The following is a 26,458-nucleotide window of genomic DNA, read 5'->3' on the forward strand; positions in this document are numbered from 1 at the left end:
TGACACTTTGCAAGCAGACTGATTTTTTTAACCCCTGTAACTCAGAAATGGCTGAACATTTTTAATATAGACTAATGGAAATTTTTTTTTTTTTTTTTTTTAGCCCAACATGAGTAAAATGCAATCCGAAGGTATACAAAGCATTTAAAGGGAACCGGTCATTAACTTTATGCTGACCTCACTGAGGGCAGCATAAAATAGTGACAGAAATGCTGACTTGAGCGGTGTGTCACTCATGAGCTAAAATTAGATGGTTGCCGAGAACCAGCATCATAATGATTGCAGCACAGGCCTTAAAAAGTGTCAAATCTACTTGAGAAGAGTCATGGTTATTCATAATCTCCTGCTGTCCAGCCCATCTGCTGATCATTGGCAGTTCTCTCCTAGAGAGAAAGGGAGAAAACTAGGCAGAAGACTGTCAGTCATCAGCAGGAGAGCAGGAATTCATGAATAACCATGACTCTTCTCAGGGGGCCGTGACTCTTTTCCAGGCCCAGTCTGCAATGATTGTGATGTTGGTTCTCGGCAATCACTTACTTTTAACTTTTAAATGACAATCAACTCACCTGTCACCACTTTATGCTGCCGTTAGTACGGACAGCATAAAGTTGATGACCGGTTCCCTTTAACACTGTAGCTTGTGTGTGTCTGTGTATACCTGTATAAAAGAACATTATGAACCAAGATCTAGCACTCTACACCTAAAGCATACAGCAATGATCTCATAAGCTGTGATTAACACAAATATTAACCTTGAAAAATGATGTCCCTTTGTCATCCAGCTTTAAGTCAACTGATCGCTCAGTGACATAAAGACTGACAGCCTTAGATATTACATTGCCTTGTAGCTCAGGGCGCTTGCAGTTCGACTCCTTCTCATTCATTAAATGGACTGATAGCCACTTAATGCCCAATGTACGTAGCCTAAAAAAAGAAGACAATAAAAAGTAGATGAGAAACTGTAAAGTGACTTATAAAAGTGAAATAGGTCATTCCAGGTGTTTGGGACCGCATCCATCAGCTATCAATACACAGCTTTATGACGCTGTAACATTTTCCTGCAGCTCTCAGCACTTCAGATGAATGGTTAGCAGTTATCATGCTTTCCAGAACAACAACCTCGAGGATCATTTCAAGTAAACGGAAAACTAATTAACATATTTATGAAGGTGGCATGGCGATAATAACAATTGGGATTCCTCGACAAATGACAGGTGGCAACCCCCAAGAGCACAATGTAGCCATACTACAACCAATGACCAGTTCGTCCTATTCACAGTCCGTACATCACTGTTGCTGAATGGAAACACGGAGGTTACATTCATATGGGACGTAAAATGCAGCAGACCGCAATGTTTGGCCATACCCTTTTACACTGCATTTTGTAGAATCAATAGGCCCTCAATCACCCGACAGAGACCAAAACAGTGTCCAAAAAGTCAGTACACCTTTTTGCTGTATCGAATAGCGCAGTAGACCAAGGCAAACAGTATAAAAAAGTGCACCACACAAAAAACTATCGCAAAAACAGTTTTTTTTTTATGATTGTTGTGCCACTTTGCAGTTTTCTGTCAATGTTGATGTATGAGAGCCTTTTGAGAGTTTTTAGGGACACAATTTTGGTGTACATATAACTTATTATTTATAATATAAATATAGAAATGGCCCCATAGAAATGAATGGGTCAATGTGCTATACTCAAAAATGAGGACAGCTCATGGATGAAAAATGTGGTCGTGTGCATGAGGCCTTAATTGGTAAACCGCCTTTCATCCAGGGTACCCCTTTTGTATAGGCTGACAAGCCGTGGCAAGAAGATTTTTATTTTCCCGATTCTAAATAATATCATTGCAGATACAGAATTGTTGTACTTCTGTGAAATGCTACCATCAATACAGTGAGGAAGAATTATAGGTAAAGTCCAAATTTGAACTGTATGTCACAATTCAAATAAACTTATGGGGGGAAGTCTGTATTGCCATAATTGGTGCTAAATTTATCAAATGTTGCACTTTGATTGATATATATATATATAATCAATCTGAAATGCTCTAGTAGCACCCTTTAGATTTTCTGTCATTTCCATCAGACCAGGAGCAGAGACTCCTTATCTCTGCTCTCTGACATTATACACTCATTATAGCTCAGTTCTTATCTTACTGATAAAAATGTGGCTTAAATAAGTGTTTATGACCTCTCAGTAATTTAGCGATAAGCTACTTTCACACTAGTGTTTCTATTTTCCGGTACTGAGATCCAGCATAGGGTCTCAATTATGGTTGTCACGATCCCAAAGTTTATATTCGATTTTGGTAGCACGCAAAAAATATAAAACACCAAAAAAGCAGCGTGCATTCCGCATTTTATGGAATGTCTGTCCAATAATAGAACAAACCTATCCTATTTTTTGAGGGGACAAGGTAACAAAAAAATGGCGAATCGCACGGTTTTTATTTATTTTTTGTTATGGCATTCACTGCATAGGAGATATTTTTTAATACTTTAATAGTTTGGACTTTTCAGACGTGGTGATACGCAATATGTTTATTTATTGTTTATGTGTTTTATATGTAAAATTGGGAAAGGGGGTGATTTAAACTTAATATTTTGGTGTTTGTTCCCTTGCCCTGCGCTAAATTGCGCAGGGCACGGGCTCTTTTGTTTTCAATAACACACTGCCGGGCGGAAACTTTCGCCCGGCAGTGTGTTCAGTGACGTCACCGGCTGTGATGGGAGGGCTTTAGCTCTGCCCTAGCCGTTGTACTCGCTACGGCAGCACTAAATCCTGCCCATCAGTGCCGGTGACGTCACCGGGGTTCCTGGCAGCCCCATGGAAAGCCCGGGTACGTCACCGGATCTCCAAAAAATACCTTTGCCCTGCGCGATTTAGCACAGGGCAAAGGAGAGCATCGGAGCATGAACTGCTCCGATGCTCATGTCAGGGGGACTGCCGGGGTGAAAATGGAGGGATGTCCGGGTTCAGCTCTGAACCCGGACAACCCCTTTAAGACAGTCCAGAATGTGCCACTTTATTAAGGCTTGCACAAGTCACTCCAATGTCAATCTTAATAAATCTATATGGCTGACAGTGAACAGAGAAAAAATCCTGTCTGATTTCAAGGGCAGTCAAAAGGATTTTAAAAGTCTAAACAGTGGAAATAACTAAAGACTGTACAAAAACATAAATCTAAATATTTGCTAATTATCTGAGAGGACTCCTTTCAGATTGGAGGTCCAGCTCCCGGCACTCTTGGTAAATAACGGAATGTGCTGGAAGAAGCCATGGCCAGCCAGATGAATTATCAGAGCACGGTCGGCGGTTGTGTTCATGAACACATACCAGGACAGTCTGGGAACAACCCCCAACCATTTGACTCAAAAACACCCACTTTGGGCAGGGTTATCACAAGCCCCACTCCATTTTCAGCCCGGGGAACGTCTTGGCATAAACTGGACCGTTGGCAAATGTGAGACAATCCCTTTGAATTGACTGTTTGGTGTGACAGCTACTTTAGATATGATATCAGGGCTGAATAGTTACATTTATACTTTGTTCACCAGCAATCTCAATAGTAGTTATGGCAATGGAAGTCATCATAGCTTTCAGACTTTTTCCTCCAGTGGAAACGCAGTAGTCACCATAATGCATGTAATAGATGTCAACACAGTCTTATTGAATGGAATCAGCGGGCATAGCTGTTAATATCACTCCGGGTACACTTGCTGTGTTTTAGGTAACCTTGAAGAGGAGTCCATTATTACCGGCCAGGCAGTGAAATCTTGCGAAGATGATCTGGCAGTTCGATCCAGCATAAATGGCAGCTGTCAGCTGGACAAAAACCGTTTCATGTTGCTGTATTTGTCCGGCTGAAACCCGACATTTATGCTGGAAAGCGTCCTGATCACTGCCGGACCTCATTCCAGTCAATGGGGTGAACTAGTGAAACTTGCAATGCCAGATCCGGTGAACTCCGAGAGGCGGTTCTCTGCCAGAACAGCCTGCCGGAGACATTCACAGGAGATGTGAATGCAGCCTTAGTTTAACTGTGATTAAAGGTAATTTTTCAGAATTAGAACAGATCATATTATAAGTCACATTTTTAGGAGTTTTTCCTACTGTCTGTAACTATAATTGCTCTCTGAGCTAGTGGGCAGAGACTAACTGGTTTCAAGTCTGCCCAGATACAGGTCATGGAGAAACAGGGGTTGCTGCTTTCTATCTCCCCGTAACTCAGCAGTAATACAGGACATTACAAAGCAGTAATGAGCAGATTAGATATTTAACTGCTGGATTTACAAGACAGTAAATTACTTTCAAACTACCTGCAGTCTCTCTGTCTCCAGCAGGCCGTCCTCAGAAGAGGAGCAGCCTGACAGAGGATAAAGAAGTATCTTTCTCTGATGAGATGTACTACAAAGTTTCCTATAATTGTCTGTACTAAAAACAGAATGACTCCTTAAAAGGGTTGTCCGGGTTCACCTCGACAGCCCCCCTAAAGCTAGCATCAGAGCATCTCATGCTCCGATGCGCTCCCTTGCCCTGCGCTAGATCGCGCAGGGCAAGGGCTCTTTTGTTTATCATAACACACTGCCGGGTGGAAACTGCTCCGATGCTCAAGTCTGGGGGGCTGCCTGGGTGAAAATGGAGGTATGTCCGGGTTCGTCTCTGAACCCGGACAACCCCTTTAAGAAAACAATATAATACATCATTTCCCATGTGTGAAAGATAACAAAACATTATTGTTTGTGGTTATGACACTGGAAAATAGTTATTGATCCAAAGCCAAACTAAAGATTTGAAAACTTTCACAATATTTCCTAATAAAAAGAACTTTACTTACGTCAGTTTTTTGGCAAATAGAAACCGTAGCGCTGTTTTTAACAGAGTTGTTTTAGGCAAAACTCCTTCCCCTCTTTCCGATGTTTCACATAAAGCCACAATTGAAGTGCCTAAAGCTTCCTCCATGTCAGCAAAAACCTAAAGAATGAAATATTGACAAAATGAATGCCTGTGCAAAACTGAAATATAGTGATATAAAATTTCAGTCAAAAAAATAAATCCATACTAGAAAATAGAGTTCATGTACAGAAACAGAGCAGACAATCCTGCCGGACAGAAAAGCAGCCGTTACAAGGAAAACAATATTGGACTACCAGTGTAGAAGTTAAAAAGTTCCGTTCAGATTTGCATTGTTGTTTTCCACATTAACCTGTCGACGCGCAGCCTTGTAATCTCCAGGACACAGAAATTTGTTTTTTACCTCTCCATTTCAAAACCCAGTTTTTATTTTTCCCATCAACATACGTTATTTTCCGTTGACAGAGCAGTGTGAAGGTTTATTTTTGCAGGGCAAGTTTTAGTTTGCACTGGTGCTGTTTTGGGGAATGTACAACATTTTGATCAGTTTTTGTTGTGTTTATCAGGATGTAGAAAAAAGGTAAAAAAAAAATAAAAATAAGGAATATTGGAATTGTTTATGATGTTCACTGTACAGGATGTATAATGTGATCATTTTATTGTACGCGGCACTTATAGACACAGTGATACAAATTATATACAGATAAAGCAGTTCTAAACTTGTGATATGTCACATTGAAGCCATTGAAAAAGGCAATTAGAAGTTTCTTGCCATTGTTTACTTAACTGCATGAGGATTGCTACAAGTTTTTTTTTTAAATAATGTTTTTTATTGAAAGAGGTTGATTTATGTTTTTTTCACTTAATTTTTTTACCAACAATTTTTTTTTTTTTGTAGGAGACATGAACAGGAGCTTTTCTGATCGTCCACTTAATACACTGCAATACTTCCTTATTATATTGTATTAAAGGGGTTGTCCGTGTTATTATTTTTTTTTCTTTCTATGTTTCTGACTAGGTAAATGTAACCGCTTTCCAATTAACTCACTTTATCTCCAGTGGCTGGTTTCTCAGATTTGACTGAGGGTCACATGACCTGTGATGTCAGCTTCTCTCCCTGCTCTGATTGTGCACAAGCCTGAGAGATCTGTACACCAGAGGTCACTGTGCTGGCCACTCCCCCCTGCACTGCCGGCTGCTGCTGTCTGCTCTCTCCCAGGATTCTTAACCCCTTCAGCTGCACAGACTCAGGGCTGAAGTGTTTACTGTGTAGCTGCAGGCAGTGAGGAGACAAATGCTGGGCACAGGAGCTGAAAGAGAAGTTCTGCAGAGCATTGCAGGAAGATCCTGTGTGTATTAGCAGTGTCATTATACAGCTGGGACTTGTAGTCCTACACATACAACATGCTGCAGAGTCTCCCAGCAGGCAGACATGTCACTCAGGGCAGCACTTGTATTCACTCTCTTAGCAGTGTCATTATACAGCTGGGACTTGTAGTACTACACATACAACATGCTGCAGAGTCTCCCAGCAGGCAGACATGTCACTCAGGGCAGCTCTTGTATTCACTCCCTTAGCAGTGTCATTGTACAGCTGGGACTTGTAGTTCTACACATATAACATGCTGCAGAGTCTCCCAGCAGGCAGACAGGTCACTCAGGGCAGCACTTGTATTCAATCCCTTAGCAGTGTCATTATACAGCTGGGACTTGTAGTCCTACACATCCAACATGCTGCTGAGTCTCCCAGCAGGCACACATGTCACTCAGGGCAGTACTTGTATTCACTCCCTTAGCAGTGTCATTGTACACCTGGGACTTGTAGTCCTACACATCCAACATGCTGCAGAGTCTCCCAGCAGGCAGACATGTCACTCAGGACAGCTCTTGTATTCACTCCCTTAGCTGTGTCATTATACAGCTGGGACTTGTAGTCCTACACATACAACATGCTGCTGAGTCTCCCAGCAGGCAGACATGTCACTCAGGGCAGTACTTGTATTCACTCCCTTACCAGTGTCATTATACAGCTGGGACTTGTAGTCCTACACATATAACATGCTGCTGAGTCCCCCAGCAGGCAGACATGTCACTCAGGACAGCTCTTGTATTCACTCCCTTAGCAGTGTCATTATACAGCTGGGACTTGTAGTCCTACACATACAACATGCTGCTGAGTCTCCCAGCAGGCAGACATGTCACTCAGGGCAGTACTTGTATTCACTCCCTTACCAGTGTCATTATACAGCTGGGACTTGTAGTCCTACACATATAACATGCTGCTGAGTCCCCCAGCAGGCAGACATGTCACTCAGGGCAGCTCTTGTATTCACTCCCTTAGCAGTGTCATTGTACAGCTGGGACTTGTAGTCCTACACATACAACATGCTGCCGAGTCTCCCAGCAGGCAGACATGTCACTCAGGGCAGCTCTTGTATTCACTCCCTTAGCAGTGTCATTATACAGCTGGGACTTGTAGTCCTACACTTACAACATGCTGCAGAGTCTCCCAGCAGGCAGACATGTCACTCAGGGCAGTACTTGTATTCACTCCCTTAGCAGTGTCATTATACAGCTGGGACTTGTAGTCCTACACATATAACATGCTGCTGAGTCTCCCAGCAGGCAGACATGTCACTCAGGGCAGCTCTTGTATCCACTCCCTTAGCAGTGTCATTATACAGCTGGGACTTGTAGTTCTACACATACAACATGCTGCAGAGTCTCCCAGCAGGCAGACATGTCACTCAGGGCAGCTCTTGTATTCACTCCCTTAGCAGTGTCATTATACAGCTGGGACTTGTAGTCCTACACATACAACATGCTGCAGAGTCTCCCAGCAGGCAGACATGTCACTCAGGGCAGCTCTTGTATTCACTCCCTTAGCAGTGTCATTGTACAGCTGGGACTTGTAGTTCTACACATACAACATGCTGCAGAGTCTCCCAGCAGGCAGACATGTCACTCAGGGCAGCTCTTGTATTCACTCCCTTAGCAGTGTCATTATACAGCTGGGACTTGTAGTCCTACACATACAACATGCTGCAGAGTCTCCCAGCAGGCAGACATGTCACTCAGGGCAGCTCTTGTATTCACTCCCTTAGCAGTGTCATTGTACAGCTGGGACTTGTAGTTCTACACATACAACATGCTACAGAGTCTCCCAGCAGGCAGACATGTCACTCAGGGCAGCTCTTGTATCCACTCCCTTAGCAGTGTCATTATACAGCTGGGACTTGTAGTTCTACACATACAACATGCTGCTGAGTCCCCCAGCAGGCAGACATGTCACTCAGGGCAGTACTTGTATTCACTCCCTTAGCAGTGTCATTGTACAGATGGGACTTGTAGTCCTACACATACAACATGCTGCTGAGTCTCCCAGCAGGCAGACATGTCACTCAGGGCAGCTCTTGTATCCACTCCCTTAGCAGAGCGGGGGAAGGGGCAGAGATTGTTTTTATTGCAAGTAAACAAAGGGCCAGAAGAGAACCAGGAAAATGAGGAAATAGATATTTTTTTTACCTAAAACTTGCTTAGCTTAGTTATATATCGCTGACCATCAGATTTACAGTGCTATATCTTTTTTTCCATAACTCGGACAACCCCTTTAAGGTTACTTTCACACTTGTGTTGTTGTTTTCCCGTATTGAGATCCAGCAGAGGGTCTCAATGCCGGAAAAAAAACATTTCTATTTAGTCCTCATACATTCTGAAGGGAAAGAGATCCATTCAGGATGCATCAAGACGTCTACCGTTCCGGCAGCATTCAGTTTTGTGACCGGACACAAAACCGATGCAAGCTGCAAGGCACTGAAAACAATGTAAGTCAATGGTGACGAACCCGTTTTTTTTAGGATCAGTTTTTTTTCAGTTTTAATTTCACACAACTGCATCCTGTAGTGCAAAATCTAAATGGATCTGTTTAATTCCGGCATCGAGATTCTCTGCCGGATCTCATTACCGGAATTAACAACGCAAGTGTGAAAGTAGCCTAAGTTAGTTACAGTAAAACTGACAAGTCCCTTTCATTTACTAGCAGAGAATACGGACCACGAAGCAGTGAAAACCTTTATTAGCGTTACAGCCGCAGTAGCATGCAACACTCCATATTCCACAGTATTTCTCAGCAAAGCCAATACTTCAGGCTATTTATACCGTAGGTAAACCCAGCTGGACATTACCTGTAACAGCGGTGTGACCGGACACAGTGCTTCAATAAACTTATTCCAAGATGATGCAGTCATCACAAGACGCCCTTGGAGGAAATATGTTAGAAGAGCCTTAGCAGCCAAACAAACCTAGAAGAAAGGGAAAGTAATGAGATTTCTGCAGTATAAATAGTGCGACATATTTTAATAAATTCATCTTCCGGAGCAATATATTTACTGACAAACTGAATTATCCTTTCTCTGTGCAACCTTATTTAGAACAGCCAAGTGCAAACCCATCATAATAAATTGGATTTTGCTGCTTTGTCACAATAAAATATATCAACATTAGAGATAAGCGAACGGATTCTAACAAATTCATTCAAACATCAGCCTTCTTGGACAGTAAGGGGCTGGCCCTTCTGCTCAAGACTCTTCCTTCCCCTTCATTGATCGGACCAGACAATCCTGGCCCTGTCAATCTCGCACCTGAACCATTGCACCGACTAGTGGCGCGGGCGCAGAGGATCTCATGCTGGTACCTAAGCAGTGGAGATGCAGAATGTGCATCCGCCATTGACATCTGGGTCCACCCGAAAGTGGAGCGGCACATGCACAGGTAGTTGACTGTGGGTAGGAATGCGGTGTCTACTCTCGATATCGGTCAGTTTCTCCCTATTACTGCGCACAGGGAGAAATCTGTCAAACAGCAGCAAGGGGCAGGGGGAGACTGTAGCTCAACAATATGGCAGATTTCTGGTACACGGCATTCAGTGTGCTGAAATAAATCTAATATAAGTTTGGTAGAACTACAGCATATTCCTAAATCACAATGGGCAGCATGAAGTAGGTGTCAGGTTCCCTACAAATTGTGGTCATATAACATATGTTAACGGTCTGCAATCGGCCTGATGAACAATCACTGACATTGGCCCCAGGCCTCTGCTGAGGGCACCATCTTTAAAGTGACGACTTCCAAGTTGTCCAGGGGTTAAAGGGAATCCAACCAGATTATGATATTCTTTTTTTTAACAATCTGTTGTAATCTGCTGGCAGATTGTTTTATTCTAATTTATGTACACACTTAGTGGGGCAGCTATTTTGCCTATGCTACCGTTAATAGCATTCCAAGATATGGTTCACAGCAGCCACATAGACCCTAGGAACCTATAGTCTGGACAAGACTCATCTTCTAATGGGATGTTTTCAAGACATGCTTTGTGACCTTGACCATACAGAGAGGGGGAGGTGGTGTGCTACCACCATCTCCTACTATCAGTAGAGGATTTTCTGTTATCTATACATAGGTTTTAGCTTGTCTAATCCTGTTTGTGATTATAATGAGATGACTGCTGAGAAGTGATCTCTACAAAGCAGAAAATTTCAGCTTATTGTGAGGCTCACTGAACAGTGGGATAACCGAAATCACCAGAAATTCTTAAAATAATATGGGTCACAAAACTTGATATAACCCCTTAAGGACTCAGCCCTATTTCACCTTAGGGCTCTTTCACACTTGCGTTCTTGTCTTCCGGCATAGAGTTCCGTCGTCGGGGCTCTATGCCGGAAGAATCCTGATCAGGATTATCCTAATGCATTCTAATTGGAGAGAAATCCGTTCAGGATGCATCAGGATGTCTTCAGTTCCGGAACGGAACGTTTTTTGGCCGGAGAAAATACCGCAGCATGCTGCGCTTTTTGCTCCGGCCAAAAATCCGGAACACTTGCCGCAAGGCCGGATCCGGAATTATTGCCCATTGAAAGGCATTGATCCGGATCCGGCCTTAAGCTAAACGTCATTTCGGCGCATTGCCGGAGCCGACATTTAGCTTTTTCAGAGTGGTTACCATGGCTGCCGGGACGCTAAAGTCCTGGCAGCCATGGTAAAGTGTAGCGGGGAGCGGGGGAGCAGTATACTTACCGTCCGTGCGGCTCCCCGGGCGCTCCAGAGTGACGTCAGGGCGCCCCAAGCGCATGGATCATGTGATCACATCATCCATGCGCATGGGGCGCTCTGACGTCATTCTGGAGCGCCCCCCGGGAGCCGCACGGACTGTAAGTATACTGCTCCCCCGCTCCTACTATGGCAACCAGGACTTTAATAGCGTCCTGGCTGCCATAGTAACACTGAACGCATTTGGAAGACGGTTCCGTCTTCAAATGCTTTCAGTACACTTGCGTTTTTCCGGATCCGGAGTGTAATTCCGGCAAGTGGAGTACACGCCGGATCCGGACAACGCAAGTGTGAAAGAGGCCTTAAAGAGGAACTTTCACTACAATAAAAAATATAAACTAAGCATACAGACATGGAGAGCGGCGCCCAGGGATCTCCCTGCACTTACTATTATCCCTGGGCGCCGCTCCGTTCTCCCGGTATAGGCTCCGGTATCTTCATATGTTCGGCTCAACTGGGTGGAGCCTGACAACGTCTCCTTCTCCCAGGCTGTAGCGCTGGCCAATCGCAGTGCTCAGCTCATAGCCTGAGAGGTTTTTTTTTCTCTCAGGCTATGAGCTGAGCGCTGCGATTGACCAATCGCTACAGCCTGGGAGAAGGAGACGCCGGCAGGCTCCACCCAGTTGAGCCGAACATATGAAGATACCGGAGCCTATACCGGGAGAACGGAGCGGCGCCCAGGGATAATAGTAAGTGCAGGGAGATCCCTGGGCGCCGCTCTCCATGTCTGTATGCTTAGTTTAGATTTTTTATTGTAGTGAAAGGTCCTCTTTAAGGACTTGGCCATTTTTTGCAAATCTGACCAGTGTCACTTTAAGTGCTGATAACTTTAAAACGCTTTGACCTATACAGGCCATTCTGAGATTGTTTTTTCGTCACATAGTGTACTTTATGACACTGGTAAAATGAAGTAAAAAAAAAATAAAAATTATTTATAAAAAAAATAGCAAATTTACCCAAAATTTGTAAAAAAAAAAAAATAGCAAATTTCCAAGTTTCAATTTCTCTACTTCTATAATACATAGTAATACCTCCAAAAATAGTTATTACTTTACATTCCTCATATGTCTACTTCATGTTTGGATCATTTTGGGAATGATATTTTATTTGGGGATGTTACAAGACTTAGAAGTTTAGAAGCAAACCTCGAAATTTTTCAAAAACCCAATTTCTATGGACCAGTTCAGGTCTGAAGTTACTTTGCGAGGCTTACATAATAGAAACCACCCAAAAATGACCCCATTCTAGAAACTACACCCCTAAAAGGTATTCAAAACTGATTTTACAAACTTTGTTAACCCTTTAGGTGTTCCACAAGAGTTAATGGCAAATGGTGATAAAATTTCAGAATTTAGATTTTTTGGCAAATTTTCCATTTTAATCCATTTTTTCCAGTAACAAAGCAAGGGTTAACAGCCAAACAAAATGCTATATTTATTGCCCCGATTCTGTAGTTTACAGAAACACCCCATATGTGGCCGTAAACTACTGTACGGGCACACGGTAGGGCGTAGAGGGAAAGGTGCGCCGTATGGTTTTTTAGAAGGCAGATTTTGCTGGACTGGTTTTTTGACACCATGTCCCATTTGAAGCCCCCCTGATGCACCCCTAGAGTATAAACTCCATAAAAGTGACCCCATCTAAGAAACTACACCGCTCAAGGTATTCAAAACTGATTTTACAAACTTTGTTAACCCTTTAGGTGTTGCGCAAGATTTAATGGAAAATAGAGATACAATTTAAAAATTTCACTTTTTTGGCAGATTTTCCATTTTAATATTTTTTTTCCAGTTACAAAGCAAGGGTTAACAGCCAAACAAAACTCAGTATTTATGGCCCTGATTCTGTCGTTTACAGAAACACCCCATATGTGGTCGTAAACTGCTGTACGGGCACACGGCAGGGCGCAGAAGGAAAGGAATGCCATACGGTTTTTGGAAGGCAGATTTTGCTGGACTGGTTTTTAGACACCATGTCCCATTTGATGCCCCCTTGATGCACCCCTAGAGTAGAAACTCCAAAAAAGTGACCCCATTTTAGTAACTACGGGATAGGGTGGCAGCTTTGTTGGTACTATTTTAGGGTACATATGATTTTTGGTTGCTCTATATTACACTTATACATATATTACACTAATTTTTTGTGGGATGAGATGATGGTTTGATGGTGATATTTTGAGGTGCATAAGGAGACTTTTGTATTACTTACCAGTAAAGTCTCTTTCTCGCTCTTCCTTGGGGGACACAGGAAACCATGGGTATAGCTCTGCTCCCTAGGAGGCGTGACACTAAGCGAAAGCTGTAAGCCCCTCCTCCATCAGCTATACCCTTCAGCCTGGAGAAGAGACTGCCAGTTGCGTGTCCAAGTAGTGAAAGATAACCACCAACCGGAAAAAGAACTGTCGAGCCCCAACGGGGGCAACCAAGCCGGAACCACAACTGTAACCCAATGAAGGGCGGGTGCTGTGTCCCCCAAGGAAGAGCGAGAAAGAGACTTTACTGGTAAGTAATACAAAAGTCTCCTTTTCTCGCCCATATTCCTTGGGGGACACAGGAAACCATGGGACGTTCCAGAGCAGTCCCAGAAGGGAGGGACCAGAACAAACTAGACCAACACCAGAGGCATCAATCAACTGCCGCCTGCAACACCAGACGGCCTAAAGCAGCGTCAGCCGACGCATGAGTATGCACCCTGTAGAACTTGGTGAAGGTGTGCAAGGAGGACCAAGTGGCCACCTTGCAAATCTGCTCCGAAGAAGCCCGATTTCTCTGAGCCCAGGAAGCCCCGACCGCTCTAGTGGAGTGAGCGGTAACACCAAGGGGAGGAACCCTGCCCTTGGCGAGATAAGCCTCAGTAACAGCCATCTTGACAAAACGGGCGATAGCAACTTTGGATGCCGCCATCCCTCTGCGCGACCCATCCGGGACCACAAAGAGCGAGTCAGTATGCCTGAAAGAGCTGGTTACTTCCAGGTAAATCTTGAGCGCCCTGACAACGTCCAGGCGATGAAGCTTCCTCTCCCGCGGATGGGAAGGGGAAGGACACAAAGAGGGGAGAACGATGTCCTCGTTCAGATGAAAGGCGGAGACCACCTTAGGAAGGAAGGAAGGGACCGGACGAAGAACCACCTTGTCCTGGTGGAACACTAGGAAAGGTTCCAGACAGGAGAGTGCAGCCAATTCGGACACCCTCCGAAGAGAGGTGATGGCTACAAGGAAAATAACCTTGCAGGACAGAAGTCGCAAGGAAACCGTCCGCAGAGGCTCGAAAGGAGAAGCCTGGAGCGCTGAGAGAACCAGGTTCAGGTCCCAGGGCGGTACCGGAGGGCGATACGGGGGAACCGCGTGAGCCACGCCCTGAAGGAAGGTCTTGACAGGACCAAGGGGGGCCAGTGGGCGCTGAAACAAAATAGACAGCGCAGATACCTGACCCTTCAAAGAACTAAGGCCTAGACCTTGGGCCAGTCCGCTCTGCAGGAAGGACAAAACGGTGGGGAGAGAAAAGCGGAGCGGAGGAATCCCCAGATCGGCACAGAACCCCAAAAAGGTCCTCCAGGTCCTATAATAGATCCTAGAAGAGGACGGCTTACGGGCGCGGATCATGGTGCGGACGACGTCCGCAGAAAAACCCCTACGTGTCAGGACGGTGGTCTCAACAACCACGCCGTCAAACGTAGGGACCCTAAACGCGGGTGGAAGATCGGTCCCTGAGAGAGAAGATCTTCCCTGGCGGGCAGCGGCCAGGGCGCGTCTGCCAGGAGCAGCATGAGGTCGGCATACCAAGACCGGCGGGGCCAGTCCGGAGCGACCAGAATCACCGAGACGCCTTCCGCCGCGATCTTCCGAAGGACCTTGGGCAGGAGAGGGATGGAGGGAATATGTATGGGTGCGCGAAGCCTCGCCAAGGAAGAACGAGGGCGTCGGCTCCGCAAGCTCCCGGATCCCTGGCCCTGGACAGATAGGCGGGGACCTTGTGATTGAATTTTGAGGCCATGAGGTCCACGTCCGGTATGCCCCAACGAAGGCAAATGGCCTCGAATACCTCCGGGTGAAGAGACCACTCGCCGGGGTCGACGGTGGTGCGACTGAGGAAGTCCGCCGCCCAATTGTCCACCCCTGGAATAAAAATTGCAGATAGGGCCGGGACGTGGGCTTCCGCCCAACGGAGAATGCTGGAGACCTCCCGCATCGCAGCAGCGCTGCGAGTGCCCCCCTGGTGGTTTATGTACGCCACAGCCGTGGCGTTGTCTGATTGTACACGAACTGGATGACCCTTCAGCAGATGAGTCCAGTGTCGTAGAGACAGAAGGGCCGCTCTCAGTTCCAGGACATTGATCGAGAGTTTGGACTCCGATGGAGACCAAATGCCCTGGACGGATCGGGGAGGAAACACGCCTCCCCAGCCCGAGAGACTGGCATCGGTTGTAACCACCAACCAGTTGAGTGGCAGAAAGGACCTTCCCAGAAGAGGGGACTGTAACCACCAGCGGAGAGATGACCGCACCGGAGGCGAAAGATGGAAGGGATGATCCAGAGACTGCGGTGATTTGTCCCAGGAGGAGAGGATCGCCCGCTGGAGAGGGCGGGAGTGAAACTGCGCAAATGGGATCGCCTCGAAGCAGGCAACCATCTGCCCCAATACCCGCATGCAGAAGCGGAAGGACGGTCGACGGTGGAGAAGGAGACCCCGAACCGCCCCACGGAGGGTCAGACGTTTTTCCGAGGGAAGACGTACCTCCGCCGCTCCCGTGTCTAAAAGCATTCCCAGGAAGACGAGTTGTCTGGAGGGGGGAAGGGAGGACTTGGGGAAGTTGATGACCCAACCGAACCTCGCCAGAGTCTCTAGAGTGAGATCCACGCTGGCAACCGCTTGAGAAAGGGACGGAGCCTTGATGAGGATATCGTCCAAGTACGGTAGCAGAAAAACACCCCTGGAACGGAGTAAGGCTAAAACCGGGGCCAGGACCTTGGTGAACACCCGGGGGGCTGTTGCCAGCCCAAAGGGAAGGGCGACAAATTGGAAGTGGAGGTCCCCCACGGCGAATCGAAGGAAGCGATGGTGACACCGGGCTACCGGAACATGGAGGTAGGCATCCTGTATATCGATGGAAGACATGAAATCTCCCTGCTCCAGGGAAGCCACCGCGGAGCGGAGGGACTCCATCCGAAACCGTCGAAGGAGGAGAAAACGGTTGAGCTTTTTGAGGTCCAAAATGGGCCGCACCGAACCTCCCTTCTTGGGAACTACAAAGAGGTTCGAGTAGAACCCTTGGAATCTTTCCTCTGGAGGAACGGGGGTAATCACCCCCCTGTCCAGTAAGGCTTGAACGGCCGCGGAGAACGCAGCCGCGCCTTTCGGGTCCCGCGGCGGGCGGGAGCGAAAGAACCGATCCGGAGGGAAGGATGCAAATTCGATTTTGTATCCGGAGGACACAATTTCGAGGGCCCAGGCGTCGGAGACGTGAGCCATCCAGACGTCCTTGAAAAGGAGGAGCCGGCCCCCCACCCGGGTGGGTGGGGGCGCGCCTTCAGGCAGAGGACTGTTTTGCTGCGGGTGTGCGGGCAGCCTGCGGCTTGCGCCAGGATGGCTGCGCCCGAAAAAACGGCTTCCTACGCTTGTCCTGGGGAGGAGCCGAAGCGGCAGCTGTGGTGGGAGCCCCAGAGGCCCTGCGGGAGGACCGAAAACGAGACGCACCAGGGCGTCCGCGGGGGGCGCCCCTGGCTTGGGGTTGAGGAAGATGGGTGCTTTTACCACCCGTGGCCTCTGAAATAAGTTCGTCTAAGCGGACCCCGAAAAGGCGGGAACCCGCAAACGGTAGCCCCGCCAAGGAACGTTTGGAGGCAGCGTCCGCTTTCCAGACCTTCAGCCAGAGCTCCCTCCTGACGGCAACTGCCAGGGCGGAGGAGCGTGCAATAAGGGCTCCCGCATCAAGGGAGGCCTCACAGACAAAATTCCCGGCCCGAATAATAAGCTGGGCCAAGGAACGTAGGTCCTGGATGGGGACGTCCGAGTCCAACTCCTGTTCCAGCTGCGCACCCCAAGCAGAGATTGCTTTCCCTGCCCAAGCAGAGGCAAAAACCGGTCTGAGAGCAGAACCGGAGGCAGCAAAAATGCCCTTGGAAAGGGTCTCCATGCGACGGTCCTCCGCTGACTGAAGAGAGGACCCGTCGGGAACAGGGATGGCCGTGTTCTTTGACAGCCGAGCCACAGGGGGGTCCACCTTGGGTGGGGAAGACCAGGTGGCCACGACATCGGCTGGAAAAGGATAGCAAATGTCCAGCTTCTTTGGGTTGACAAAACGGGCGTCCGGGCGAGCCCAAGCCTTAGACACCACGGAGGAGAAATCAGAGTGGATTGGAAAAACTTTTGAGGCCTGCCTGGGTCTGATAAAGGAGACGCTAGCTGCGTCCGAGCTAGGGGGGTCATCCTGCACCTTAAAGGTGTCACGAATATCAGAGATGAGTTGGCCCATCGCTGAGGCTAGCTTGGACGGCAGGGCCGAGTCCATTTCCAAATCTGAAACCGCCAATTCACCTTCAGAGAGCGAATCCTTTGGAGAGGAGAGGCCCGTCTGGGTGCGCACGCGTGGCGGAGAGAGTGAGGCCTCAGAGGAGGAGGCTCGCTCTACTCTAATACGCTTCTGAGAGTGCCTAGCTCGGGAGGGGTCACTAGGAGAGGGTGAACCCGCTGCAGCGGCAGAAGCAGTGGACCCGGAGGGCGCGACAGTCAGAGTGGCGTCCTGCGGGGTAGGTGGCCTGTCTATTAGGCGGCCCACGACATGAGTGAGGCTTTCCACGGCCAGGGACAGGGATCTAGCCCAGTCAGGCGGGTCAGAGGAAGCAGGGGGCGACACAGCGGGCGACTGAGGCTGCGGTGGAGCTCGGCATGCAGGACAGTGCGGATCAGACTGCCCCCGGGGAAAGGGTTCCCTACAAGCAGTACAGGCATGGTACCATGGCTTGGCGGCTGCAGAAGGGTCTGACATGGTGGAAAGATGTTGCACTTAAAGTGAGAACCAAGCAACAGTACTGTGGCACGGAGGGGGTTAACAGTCCTACCAGACCCGGATGATACAAGCGGCAGCTGTAAGGGGAACAGACTGAGGAGGCTGTGGAGGAGAGGCAGCAGCACGGAGCTGAATGGCTTCAGGATCACACGGCAGAGAGATGAACCCGGAAGTAGCGGAGCGCAGCGGCACGGAGCTGAATGTGTAAGGAAGCTCCGCCCCCCCTCTGCCGCGCTGAAGCCGAAGCAGAGCCGCGCGCGCGCGGCAAAATGATTTTAACCCCCAAGGATGTTGAAGTGCCGGCCATGAAATGGCGCCGTTCATGCCATGAAAAACGGCTCCCGCCGCGCCTGGATGTAGCAGACGGCTTGCTTGTCTGCAGCCGTCCCCTGTAAGGCAGCGTTCTAGGACTTGCCCAGATAAACTGCCCTCCAACTAAGCCCGGTAACGTCCCGATATGGGGGGGGGTGGGCCGGGGTTGCAGTGGCCATGTTGGTAGCAGCGGTGGGAGGGAGGAAGGGGAGGCTGGAGCAGCCACTCTCACCATACGCTGTCTTCGCCCTCAGTCCATCCAGCGGGGGTCGCCCCTTCAGCTCCTGGCACCGCAGTGGCAGGAAGCCGGGGGAGGGACTTGGCGTGCGGGCGACCCTGAGCTGGCGGGACGCAGGGGAGCGAGGCTGCCCTGGTCCACCTTGTCTTCTGTGGGGGAGGCGGCAGTGCGGAATTACCGGCACTGGCGCAACTCAACCCCGGGAGAAACAGAGGGGTCTAATGCGCCTCTGTTGTCCCTGTAGGTAGAAAAAAACCGAATTAAAAAACAACAAATAACGTAAAAATAAAAAATCATAGGAAAACAACCCTGCATAAGCAGGGAGTGTCTTGCCTCCTTGGACACTAAGCAAAAACTGGCAGTCTCTTCTCCAGGCTGAAGGGTATAGCTGATGGAGGAGGGGCTTACAGCTTTCGCTTAGTGTCACGCCTCCTAGGGAGCAGAGCTATACCCATGGTTTCCTGTGTCCCCCAAGGAATATGGGCGAGAAATGACTTTTTGATCGCTTGCTTTACACTTTTTGTGACGCAAGATGACAAAAAATGGCTTTTTTTACACAGTTTTCATTTTTTTACGGTGGTCACCTGAGGGGTTAGGTCATGTGATATTTTTGTAGAGCCGGTCGATACGGACGCAGCGATACCCAATATGTATACTTTTTTTTTATTCATGTAAGTCTTACACCATGATTTCATTTTTGAAACAAAAAAAAAATCATGTTTTAGTGTTTCCATAGTCTAAGAGCCATAGTTTTTTCAGTTTTTGGGCGATTATCTTGGGTAGGGTATGATTTTTGCGGGATGAGATGACGGTTTGATTAGTACTATTTTGGCGTACATGCGACTTTTTTGATCAATTTTATTACCTTTTTTGGGAAGTAAGGTGGGCAAAATTTCAATTTTCTCAGTTTTTATTTTTATGGCATTCACCGTGCAGGGAAAGTAACATGACTGTTTTATAGATCAGGTCGTTACGGATGCGGCGATACCTAATATGTGTAGTGTATTTTATTTTTTCAATTTTTATTCAGTGATAAGTGTTTTTTTTATCTTTACTTTTTAAAAAATAAATTTGACCCAGACCCACTTGGTTCTTGAAGATCCAGTGGGTCTGATGTCTGTATATTACAGTACAGTACACTAAATAGTGTATTGTACTGTATTTTACTTACATTTTGTCTGAACAGATCTATTCCTTTAGCACAGATCTGTTCAGCACCATGGACAGCAGGATGCCTGAGAAGGCGTCCTGTTGCCATGGGAACCTTCCCCGTCTGCCACAACTGAGCAGACGGGGAAGGGTAAGGAGGGGGGCTCCCTCCCTCTGTCACCCCATCCTGTCTGGGGGCTGCAAAAGCACAGCAGCCCCCCGATGGGAGAGGGAGGGAGCTCCCTGATCCTGACTGTTAACCTTTTCCATACAGCGGTCCGTACGGACCGCGGTATGGAAAGGGTTAAACGGCTGACATCACAGCACAGATGTCAGCCGTTTATACCAGAGTGTCAGCAATGTGCTGACACTCTGGTATAACCACTGGACACCAATGAATTTTCAAGAGGAGGCGGGCGGGGGATCGCGATCCCGCCTGCCACACCGCCCGCAACCCCTCCCCCCTGCACCACCCGCCGGCATAAAATCATTCAGGGGTGCAGGAGGGGGGGTGAAAAATCTACATTTTGGGAATTTTAAAGTTTCTGACCCCCCTGGTCAGGGACTGCAGGGATCAGAAACTGCAGAAAGCGCTGCAAACTGCAGGTCTGAATTGACCTGCAGTTTGCGGCGCCGCGTTGTGACAGGATGCCCGCTGAATGATTTCAGCGGGCATCCCGTTCCAATTAACCCCAGCGGTGCCGCAATCGCATTTTAAAGCCATGACGTACCGGTACGTCATGGGTCCTTAAGGACTTGGGAAACATGCCGTACCGGTACGTCATGCGTCCCTAAGGGGTTAAACAATAGGTCTTATTTCATGATACATATAAGATTAAAATAGAGTAAATACCTCATTGTTGGAGTCCTGCAGGCCAAATGTAGTGATTTCATACAGAACTTTAGGATGAAGAAGAAAGTTTATACCATTGCAAATAGAGGACACGGGTTTGGTGACATTATGAATTCCTAAAGAATCCTAAAATAGAACAAAATATAGTATAAATAACACATTTAAGTGGAACATATGTAAAATTAATATACTTTCTATCTTTATATCACTCTCACTCCACAGTGTGTCGTTTCCCACAGCTTTCCAAAAAACACATTTTTGCCACAATTACGGACAAATGTAGGAAAAAATGTATCGCAAACGAGTCTTTACCTGCAATTTTTCATCCCACAACAAAACCGACAAGTATCTACAAAGACTATTATCTACAACTGCCACAAACGATAGGAATGGCACCTGAAAGCAACAGGAGGCTCCCAGGCCATAGGTGATTAGGAATGATGTTGGAAGCATATTGGATGATAGCCCTAGAAGAAGTGATCAACACATATTTCAAAAATAATAAGCTAGTACAGTGTGAAAATAATCATGTATACCTTGACAATTTCAAGACAGCAATTATAAGCCTCCACCCTCACTGCGGGCACCCAATTAGACATCATTCTCAAGAGAACTTTCTGACTCTCCTCCAGTAATACAGGGCCGCTCCGAGCAGAACCGTAGCTATTTAAAGGCAAACAAATAGGGAAGGAATAATAAAAAAGTGGAGTTTAAATTATGACACACACAGTTTTAACATTGTTAGATAGAAATATGTAGCAATTTGACAATACATTGGATTTCTTCTAGCTCTGAAGGTAAATTGCAGCAGGCATTTGGGTACGTTCACACCTAGCGGTTGAGATGCGGTTAGTACTGCATCAAAACGGTTTCAGAAAAATTGGTTTGGCTATGGTTTCTACATGTCATACATGTCAAGTGATTCTTAGGCCTCCTGCACACGACCGTATGTCTTTTTCAGTGTTTTCTGGGCCGTTTTTTCCGGATCCGTTTTTTGTTTCCGTTGCGTTTCCGTTTTTCTGTATGGCATATACAGTATACAGTAATTACATAGAAAATATTGGGCTGGGCATAAAATTTTCAATAGATGGTTCCGCAAAAACGGATGCATTTCCGTATGTGTTCCGTTTTTTTTGCGGACCCATTGACTTGAATGGAGCCACGGAATGTGATTTGCGGACAATAATAGGACATGTTCTATCTTTTAACGGAACGGAAACCGAATGCATACGGAGTACATTCCGTTTTTTTTGAGGAACCATTGAAATGATTGTTTCCGTATACGGAACGCAAAAAAACGGCCCGTAAACAGGAAAAAAAAACGGTCGTGTGCAGGAGGCCTTAGCTGCATCAAAACCACATTATGATTTTTCCAATACAGTTTTGAGCACATGTAAACGTCCCCCTATAGTTCAGAGCTGCATGTACATGGTCATTACTGGAAACAGTCCAGCTTGCTGCGAGACACACTCTTAACCCCTCTGGACGCAGCCTAGTTTGGTACTTAAGCATAGTTTGGTATTTTCCTTTTTTGATTTCCACATTTAATAAGCCATAATGCTTTTAATTTTCCATCAACCTAGCCATATGAGGGCTTGTTTTATGTGGGGCAAGTTGACATTTTTTGGAATGGCACCTGCAGTAAATAAGGTGATTTGTACATAAATAAAATAAATTTGGGGGTGACCATGTTTTAAAAAATAAAAAATGAAAATGTGATGGTTTTTGTGCCACTTAAAAAAAAAAAATTAAAAAAGTGTGGTGCCATATCTGACACCGATAATTTTTTTATTTTCCTGTCAAAGTAACTGAGGACTAATTGTTTGCAGAGCAAGCTATAGCTTTACTCATACCATTTTGGGATACAAAGAACATTTGTTTTTATTCAGTTTTTTGGGAGAGGCTGTATGGCCAGAAAAATTACAATTTTAGCATAAAGCTATTTTTTTTTTTTATGCATTTACCATATGCACTAAATAATGGGATATTTTAATAGACTGGGTCATTGCAGACATGGCAATACAATTATGTTTTTTATATCTATATTATATACACTCACCTAAAGAATTATTAGGAACACCATACTAATACGGTGTTGGACCCCCTTTTGCCTTCAGAACTGCCTTAATTCTACGTGATATTGATTCCACAAGGTGCTGATAGCATTCTTTAGAAATGTTGGCCCATATTGATAGGATAGCATCTTGCAGTTGATGGAGATTTGAGGGATGCACATCCAGGGCACGAAGCTCCCGTTCCACCTCATCCCAAAGATGCTCTATTGGGTTGAGATCTGGTGACTGTGGGGGCCATTTTAGTACAGTGAACTCATTGTCATGTTTAAGAAACCAATTTGAAATGATTCGAGCTTTGTGACATGGTGCATTATCCTGCTGGAAGTAGCCATCAGAGGATGGATACATGTTCTCATTCTATTTACGCTAAATTCGGACTCTACCATTTGAATATCTCAACAGAAATCGAGACTCATCAGACCAGGCAACATTTTTCCAGTCTTCAACAGTCCAATTTTGGTGAGCTCGTGCAAATTGTATCCTCTTTTTCCTATTTGTAGTGGAGATGAGTGGTACCCGGTGGGGTCTTCTGCTGTTGTAGCCCATCCGCCTCAAGGTTGTGCGTGTTGTGGCTTCACAAATGCTTTGCTGCATACCTCGGTTGCAACGAGTGGTTATTTCAGTCAACGTTGCTCTTCTATCAGCTTGAATCAGTCGGCCCATTCTCCTCTGACCTCTAGCATCCACAAGGCATTTTTGCCCACAGGACTGCCGCATACTGGATGTTTTTCCCTTTTCACACCATTCTTTGTAAACCCTAGAAATGGTTGTGTGTGAAAATTCCAGTAACTGAGCAGATTGTGAAATACTCAGACCGGCCCGTCTGGCACCAACAACCATGCGACGCTCAAAATTGCTTAAATCACCTTTCTTTCCCATTCTGACATTCAGTTTGGAGTTCAGGAGATTGTCTTGACCAGGACCACCCCCCTAAATGCATTGAAGCAACTGCCATGTGATTGGTTGACTAGATAATTGCATTAATGAGAAATAGAACAGGTGTTCCTAATAATTCTTTAGGTGAGTGTATATATGTTTTTTTAATACTTTTAAATACTTTATCCAACTTTCTTTTATATTTTTTTGGTCTGTTTTGGAGATCTGAACCTGCAATCGTTTGATGGTTTGTACTTTATACTGTAATACTTTTATATTATAGAGCACAGGCATTCCGACAGACTGGATGTAATAGCGTCTGAGACATGGCAGACCTGGGGCCCTTCAGATGGCCCCCGGCTAGCATGCCAAATACTCCTAAATAAACAGAGACAGACAGTAACAGGGCATGGTCAGTGTTTTGGATGCACAAATGCAGTGGAGAGAATCCTCATTCTCCCAACCGAAATCCATAAAAAGTGAAAAGGCATCAGCATCAAAATCCTGGTTATTCCTTTAAGCAATGTTTTGACCCTTTATTAGTAGCTGGGTGTCAGAGCTTTACAAAGACACTTTGCTTGTACCTGTATACCATTTTGACTGCAATATTGGCGATCTGATTGCTGATGCTTCTTTATTTTTACAGTTATGCCAAATACTCGGCAACCTGTAGACGCAGTCAAGTGGTGCCGAATGGAGGACAGAGTTTGCTCCCTCTATCCAACTGCTTGGATACTGAGGTCAACACTGACTGTCATCTGAGGTGTCAAACTGCTGGCATTTATTAAGTGCAAGTCTCAACAAATTTGTTGGTTGCACCCTTTTCACTGGTTTGATAAGTCTAGCTCACCCGACATCTCCTTGGAGACAATGCCACCTTTTTCATCACTTTTTTTTTAAATTTGACGAGTGACGACAAAGTTCTTGAATTTTACTGCAACTAGGTTGCGTGTCCGATTTGTGACTCCTTTATGCCAAAAACTGCTCAGCAAATGCGAGTCAATGTATATAAATAAAGCTGACCCAAAAAAAAATGGCCACACAACTTTACACATACAAACAATAGAGCTGAGAAATGGGGATCACTCTAAACCAAAGTGGCACTATACCTACTATAAATGGAAAAACGGAAGCTCCTAGCGCACATCTCTGACCAAACGTGTGTCGGGCCCATCTACCAGGCATCAAGGTGGCCTCCGCAGACGGGTACCTAACAATAATATACCGCCACCTTGACGCCTGGTAGCTGGGCCCGAAACACGTTTGGTCAGAGATGTGCGCTAGGAGCTTCAGTTTTTCCATTTATAGTAGGTATAGTGCCACTTTGGTTTAGAGTGATCCCCATTTCTCAGCTCTATTGTTTGTATGTGTAAAGTTGTGCAGCCATTTTGACCGAGGACTGATTGACCATGCAGCATTGATTCGCATTTAACAGTAACAAGTACTGTTTTCATACATTTGACGGCTCATTTCCCCTCTCAGGCAGTTACATTACAAATGACAGGTGACCAACAATGATCTTTAGGCCGGCATAAAAGATCCAATCAGCGAATTATCATTCGTCGTTCCATCGACGGATTGTGTATGCTGGCCTACAGTGTTATAACGTTCCGTTTTTTTCATGCATGAGTAAGTTGTTGGTGTCTCCAGAAATGTGGTGTGGAGGAGGGGGGCAGACCAGGATGACACCAGACTCAGCGTTGCACATGTTTTCAATATGTTTGATAAGAAAATTCAATTAAAAAAGTGCTTGAAGGTGTTTGCACCCGAGCTATTGTATGCATTTTTGCTCACAAGAATTCAACAGAAATAGTGGATTTGCACATTTCTGGACAAGTAGTGGCTGCATTTTACTTGTTTTGCCTTATGCACTGGGCTAATGGATTGCAGAACATATCATGGTGGAAAACAAATGTTATCAGGAAACAACACAATACTGTTGAAATAAAAAGCTAAACAACAGAAAGTACCTGGAATCATTGTGGATGGAAGGTATGTGTTACCGAGGTTCCTGGCCTCGGTGAAGTAAGAGCCGGTATTTTATGTGTCAGCAGCAGCTATTGCTAACTGACACCTTGAGATTTAGCATGGCTGTCATAGCTGATCCAGGACGGCTCTTACTGGGAGTAGTCAAAGTGCTGGGTGGGTGACTACTCCCCATGTTCCAGGCCGGGTTTTGCCAGGCATAAAAACCAGCCAGCACTGCCAGGTGGGTGGATTTACCTCCCTCTGACAGTGGAGCTCAGGAGTCTGAGCTGTGAACTGAGGGCTGTGCTAGGATTTGAGGTTTGAGCCGGGCTGGAGGACTCAGGCCCCTCTAAAGGCGAACAGGCCGCCTATGGACTTGATGAGGAAGAACTGCTAATAGGCTGTGAATTAACACCTAGGAAAAAAGGTGACTTTTATTGTTTATGGACTTTCCTTGTGTGTGAACAAACACCAAGCCACCTGCATTTTGTGATACACCTTATCTGCATTTTTGCTATACACCAATGTGTGAATAAACACTGCTGTTTGCTGTTTGATTCAAGAAATGTGTACTTTGCCTCTATACTGCATCCGCTAGTCCTAAATACCAGAGTGAATCCCCACAAACATAAAAGCAGCACCGTATTAACAGATGTGAACTTATCGAGTAAATTAACTGGACTTCTAGATCCAAGGTAGACACAGTTCATTCTCTACACCAACAAATGCATTAAAATAAGCAAAAGATACAGGGGAAAAAACAGCGAAATGTAAGCAGGGCTTTTCTTTATGTGGTGTTGCCTGACCTCTGCTGGCTTCAAACGCTAAGAGCTGCACTGCACAGCATTGATTTTAATAAACCAATACCAGGAATAAACCACTTTAGAAAATTAAAACAAATATTTTAAAAGAAAAAAGTGGAAAAATATGGAAATAGAAAGCAGATGCTTCTCTTCAGCAATTTTCTCAAAGTCACTCTCTGCAGAGAGAGAACAAATGTATAAATGACCAAATTAAA

At 46.1% G+C, this 26,458-nt stretch overlaps 1 protein-coding gene across 1 annotated transcript in view; it reads right to left on the bottom strand.

Annotated features, from left to right (window-relative positions):
* RTTN (rotatin) overlaps positions 1-26,458 on the bottom strand; it is a 228,839-nt gene that overhangs the window by 141,301 nt on the left and 61,080 nt on the right. Inside the window, exons 15-19 of the mRNA XM_040432294.1 lie at positions 21,058-21,184; positions 20,522-20,647; positions 9,043-9,159; positions 4,842-4,978; positions 753-924 (exon numbers count right to left, since the gene is read on the bottom strand). Coding sequence (XP_040288228.1) covers positions 753-924; positions 4,842-4,978; positions 9,043-9,159; positions 20,522-20,647; positions 21,058-21,184 — 679 coding nt within the window. The remainder of the gene's footprint in view (positions 1-752; positions 925-4,841; positions 4,979-9,042; positions 9,160-20,521; positions 20,648-21,057; positions 21,185-26,458) is intronic.

The sequence above is a fragment of the Bufo bufo genome, chromosome 5, assembly GCF_905171765.1.
Source record: "Bufo bufo chromosome 5, aBufBuf1.1, whole genome shotgun sequence".
Classification (NCBI taxonomy): Eukaryota; Metazoa; Chordata; class Amphibia; order Anura; family Bufonidae; genus Bufo; species Bufo bufo.